Source organism: Triticum aestivum, chromosome 2B (assembly GCF_018294505.1).
Source record: "Triticum aestivum cultivar Chinese Spring chromosome 2B, IWGSC CS RefSeq v2.1, whole genome shotgun sequence".
NCBI classification, from domain to species: Eukaryota; Viridiplantae; Streptophyta; class Magnoliopsida; order Poales; family Poaceae; genus Triticum; species Triticum aestivum.
Window position 1 is genome coordinate 566,067,160 of NC_057798.1, and position 5,825 is coordinate 566,072,984.

Sequence of the window (5,825 nt, forward strand, 5' to 3'; positions counted from 1 at the left end):
GCATGTGTGGAACATCTAGTCGCGCAGGAGAGAAAAAGAATGAGCGAATCAGTTCGCTACAAACTCACTTAGCGGTGGCATCTGGTTGTGATATGTCTCAACTCTTGCTTCTTCAATTGCAGCTGGGAAAGGCCAGCTTCTCAACTCCTCCGTTTTACACTACACGGACAACTGGCTTCTCAATTTTAAACTCAACGGAGTCTTTTTTGCGAGGAAAAGAGAGTTTATTCCATAATGAGAGAGTTACAGTCGAGAGGCAAAAGATCCTCAATACATTGTGGACCTAGGTGCAACCACACAGCCGTGGTGCACTCTAAACGACTATAATTTGCCAAACTATCGGCAACTCTATTTTGATCCCTAGATAATTTCCGGGGAATAAACTCCCGGTCTTTCATCAACTCCTTAATTTCAGCCACCAAATGTCCATAGGCAGAATGAACTAGTCCATCTCTTGTAAGAGTAGACAAAGCTTCACCTGAATTAGATTGGACAATGACTGGAATGTTAGATTGTTGTAAAGCAAGCATCATTCCTTACATGATTGCATGTAACTCCGCTTCCAGTGCATCGTTGCAATTGAAAATAAACCAATATGTAGCAAAAATAACTGATGCATTATGATGTCAGAGAATCATCCCTGCCGCCGCTGCACCAGACTCCCCTGAAAAGGACCCATCCACTGACAGAGCAACATAATCAGTAGGAGGAGGCAACCAAAGCTTAGGAGCTGCAACCATACTTACTTCAGGCAAAGTCCAACTAGCAACCGGCATTTTACCCTTAATAATTTCCTCTATGTTATACTTACTAGCATCTCCAATTGACTTCATATAACTCTCCAAATAGTCCACCGTAGTAGCCACCGGGGGAACCTCTTTATCATGAGTAAGATAATTCCGTAATTGCCAGATGTGCCATATAAGCATAAGAACACGGTCGCGCTCGGCATTGTTATAATTAATCAGCAGGTTTAGCAACCACTCTTTCCCATTGTTATTTTTTTCAAACTCGGAGGAGTCAGAGCGTCTGGCTCAGCTTCAATCGTGGAGTTGGAGAAGTTGGCTTCCGAAACCGAACAGGCCTTTAGTTTGTCCATTTCACACTTGTAGAAAACCAATCTGTTCTACCATCTTTAAGACACGATGCATCACCGGTCGCCAGCAATGATCACACTTGATGATTGATATTAGGCTTGCCGGCAATTTGTTGGGCGAGGGATGTGCCCAGTCGACCGGTGGATGGACGATGAGCGAGATGCGAGCGTCGAGAAGTGGAAGACATACCGTGAGGTGGTACAGAGCGCGGTGGCTGCATGGTTCGGTTTTCGACAAATCTTGACGATACACGATAGTGTCGGGACCTAGGTGAGTCGAATCCGGTGACAACGTCGAGCGGTGATCGAATCTAAGTGGGCCGGAGGAGCAGGAGGTGCTACGAGGTGTTTGTAGTGGTCTGTGGTGGCCAGCGGAGGTAAGGACGGCCACGCCGGAGTGGATACCATCGAACAGGGGAGAACAGCGACCATGGGGAAGGAGAGAAATTATCCTGAGAAGTGGCGCCGGTCGAGCAAATATAAGCGGCGGCCAATGCGAGAAGTAAAATTTGAGGAGTCTTCTAGATCCGGTTTAACTCCTCGAAACGAAAATTTTAGGGAGTTACCCGATTTTGAGGGATCGACTAGAGATGCTCTAAGCCTTCCATCAGCATCATCTCTTATTTGTACTGTTGACCGTTTAGGGCTTTATGAAGTCATATTAAAGCCGGGCTCATCTAAGCATTCTGTCTAAAATGATAATGTACTGTACTAGATAGACATAACATTGTTCGACCTCTACAATATGCTGTACATCTGCATCGACAAAGGAGGATGGTCCCTCCTAATTTCGTTCACGAAGGACTTAACGTTCCGTTGCGCCAAGCTCGTCGCCTCGGCCGTCACGACTCTCTCCCTCAGCGCGTCCATCTTCTCCTGCAGACGCCTCCCTTCATTGCCGTCCATGACCCTCTCGATGCAGTCCTTCACCTCGTCCCTGCTCATGCCGCCGCCGAGCCTGATCCCGATCCCCCACACCCGGGTGATGTACGCGCAGTTGATGAACTGGTCCCCGGAGACGGGGCAGCACAGCAGCCGCACCCCGTGCCGTATTGCCTCGACGGTGGAGTTCCAGCCGCAGTGCGTGAGGTAGCAGCCGACGGCGTCGTGCGTGAGCACCTCCTCCTGCGGCGCCCAGCCCACCACCTTGCCGCGGCCGGCCGCGGCCACCCTCTCGGCGTAGCCGTCGGGGAGCCCCGCGCGCCACGACGGGTCCTTCTTGAGCGCCCACAGGAAGGGCCGGCCGGTGGCCTCCAGCCCCAGCGCGAGCTCACGGACCTTCTCGAGCCCGATCGGCCCCACCCAGCTGCCGAACGAGACGTACACCACTGACGCCGCACGTTGCATGTCCAGCCAGCCCATGCACGTCGAGTCTGCCTGCCACATGCTGCTGGGTTGCTGCTTGCACGGTGCCACCGGGGGCCCGTCGCCTTTCGCTCGCTGCTCCGTGCTGTTGTCGCCCCCGCCGGCCGCCAACAGCGGCCCCACAGGGAAGACCCGCGGGCCCTGCCGCGCCGGGTGGCCGTCGTCTGCTGCGGCGGCAAGATCGCCGGCCTCGCCGGGGAAGGAGTTGACGAGGACGGAACGGAAGCTCCGCGCGCGGTGCAGAGCCCGGAGCCAGAACGCGAACCTCGATTTCTGGGTAGCCGAGTCACCCACGAGCCATGGCAGCTCTTCGTTCTTGAGCTCTACCTCTGCCGGCAAGATGTTGAGGGCTCGAAGCATCTTGCCCTGGCTGAGCCCGTCGTCGTCGGACTGATTCTGCGATGATTGAGGGGTGCCTGCACGTTCGGAATCATGAAATATACGTACAAAATTCGTCGATTATTATGTGGTTGATCACATGCATGCAGACATGAAGTGCACTCGTGCCGACATCACTAGATCAGAGTCACGAACTTTGGAGCTCAGCCCGGGGCGCCACCATCTGGCTCACGTGCGTGATCGGTGAAGTTCAATCATGCACCCCAAGCTCATCCGATCTAGTGGTGCCAAGGGACCGAGTTGGCAACTGCACTCACATCGCTTGATGTAGTACATGTACTGCTCGTACGTCAGTACGTGATTGCTCTTCTCGACCGGTCGATGGATCGGCTGGTCAGGCCAACTGGCCAAGTCGATCGTGTTGTCGTCTTCCGCATCGTCTACTGCGCATGGTGGTTGCTTGCTACACCATAATCGGAAGAGAAAGACTATTCCCCGCTCCATATATGAGAAAAGGTTACACTGCACTGCACGAGCCAGCCAGGCACAGGGCTCAGGTTGGTTCGTCGAATAGCCTGTGTCTATGTCTAAAGAAAAAGGACGCATGCAGCTGATTTAGTTTCTCTACTACGGAAAAACCCGTGCATGGATCCCACAAATTGCTAGTACAGACGTAAAAGAGGGGCAAAAAATCAATCGCCCAAATGATTCGACAAGATCTGTTAATCGGCCGAGGCGACTCAAGCATCAATTATTCGTTAAATATTATCCCCGCTACATGTGCGAGCGTACTGCATGGTGCATGCACATCTCGCCGTGATATTATACCCTCCGTAAGCGCAGTGTATGGTGGAATGAAAGAACCGTATCATGTGTCGACTGCCCATTTGCCGAGGGAGAGGGGTCAACTTGGTGAGTTATCATCTGGTCCAAATGTGATCTGCTAGAAAAAGGCTGCCTCAGAAATGTGTTTGCTGGCCCTGGCCGGCCCCAAGACAAGATGGATCAGATCCACAGAGCACTCGGCTGGAGAGGGACCAAACCAAAACAAAGACGGGTCCCTGATGAAATCTATATTTTCACATGCGAAAGCTAATCATGTTTGGCCATTATCATCAACTCTCCAAGCAGCTGTAGCAAATACTCCAAAACGGAGGAGTTGTACGTAACGGTTCCAAGTTCCAACGACTGAACGCCGCACGCCACTTATCCTCCTGGGCTCCATGTTCAGTGTGGTTGGTAACAATATGCATGCATGCGTAGATCATGAATAGTTTCTGTGACTTTCATGGTTTCCCGGTCGTGTATCAACAACTTTCCTTTCCTCACATGGTGAATATGTTGTGGAGCTAGCTCCCCTCATGATCTCATCTAATTAAGCTGAGATGTTTGACGAGTATGGTGTGGTGCGTGGAGACTTTTTTTTTGGCATGATAAGTGGTGTGTGGAGACTGAAAGATCTCAGAGACACATATTTCTATCTGGGGGAGCATCGTACGTAGTGCTTCGAGCCTTAGATTTAGGATCATGCCTGACGTACCACTAACACTTTTGTTGCAACTTGCGACCGTACGTACAAAAGCATGTGGGGGCGTGTGGCATGCATGCCACACCAAGCATGTTAACTTCTTAACCTTATAGTTTATTATTCCCGATTAGAAAAGATCTTAAGCTCTTAGTTTTTCGATCGCCAGGTCAACTCTAACCATGTTACGCGCAGTCCAGTGTACGTCGTAGGGAAAGAGAGTAAGGGAACCAACTGCATGGCGTACCAGATTCTGAGATGAGCCCCTCCTCCATGAGCTCCGGGATGGCGGCCACGACGCGGTAGCTCGCCAGCATCGCGGGCCAGAACCCGGCCGCCGGCACGCCGCACCGCTCGGCCACGGGGACGGCCCACGACGCCAGCACGTCCACCACGACGCACGCCACGCGGCGGCGCGCCAGCAGGCGCTCCAGGTGCGCGGGCATGTGGTGCTCCATGGCGTGCCCGAAGTCTGCGAACCCTGGCGGGTCGCCGTCGCCGACGTCCGCGACGCCGCTGGGGATGGACGCAAGCGCCACGCCGTCCTCGTCGCTGCCGGCCGCCGTCCCCGCGATGCGGCGGTAGATGAAGTCCGGCACGGCGACGGTGACCGCGGCGCCGTGCGCGGCGAGGGCGCGCGCCAGGCGCAGCATGGGCGTGACGTGGCCCTGCGCCGGGAACGGCACGAGGAGCACGGCCGGCGGGGTGGCTGCCTCGGCCCCCATGCCGTCGACGTCTCGCGTCTACGGATCGGCTGTTGGATCGTCGATCTCCGTGCCTCGGCTCAATTAGTTTGGACACATGTGGCTGTGGCCAGCGGATGCGTCGTGAGTGGAATTTATAGTGGTGATCGCGTGCTGAGCCAATTCCCTGCTGGCTCTGTCGCTTTCCGTTTCTTTAAGCTACACGTTTTATTTCCCTCGCTCTCCCCGACAAAGCTTATTTGGCCAATTGGGGAATGAGTTAAATTTCCGGCTGCGCGTGTTTAACCAACCTCAGGGTCCGTAAAAAGGGCAAATCAAGATGGCTGGCCGTCCGCTTTTAGCAGTGGGTCGCAGCAAATGCGCGCGCGTGCCGTTTCTTTCCAAACGGAGTATCGAATTGAACACGTGACCGATTAGGGACAGTTTTGTTTTTTTAGCTGCTCCGAACACCCCCGAGCTTTGCATGCATGCATGCGCGCCACTGGCAGAACCGCACCGCATGCCCGATCGATCAGAGTGCCTTCTCGCCGAACCAGCCTTTTGCGTTGTATCCATGCCGGGTCACGATTTTTGACCCGAACGGCCCCTCAAACGGTCCTTAAACATCCGGACTGACCGGCATCTCTCATATCCAGTCTAAATATGGAGTAGATACGAGGCACGCCCGTCACGTCGGACTCGACAGCCTGACCCCATCTCAAATTGTACCAAATTCATCAAACCCTTCCTCCTTCTCCCGCCGCCCTCCAACCATTCCTGCGCCCGGACCCTCGCCGGCCTCCACCCTTGCTCCCAA

At 53.9% G+C, this 5,825-nt stretch overlaps 1 protein-coding gene across 1 annotated transcript; it reads right to left on the reverse strand.

Moving 5' to 3' along the window:
- Positions 1-1,597: 1,597 nt before the first annotated feature.
- Positions 1,598-5,126, reverse strand: LOC123046072 (UDP-glycosyltransferase 82A1). Its single transcript, XM_044469359.1, has 2 exons — positions 4,573-5,126; positions 1,598-2,877 (listed from the first exon to the last, which is right to left on the reverse strand). Exons 1-2 carry the CDS (start codon positions 5,048-5,050, stop codon positions 1,835-1,837), a joined length of 1,521 nt encoding a protein of 506 aa, XP_044325294.1. The 5' UTR covers positions 5,051-5,126; the 3' UTR covers positions 1,598-1,834.
- Positions 5,127-5,825: the final 699 nt, after the last annotated feature.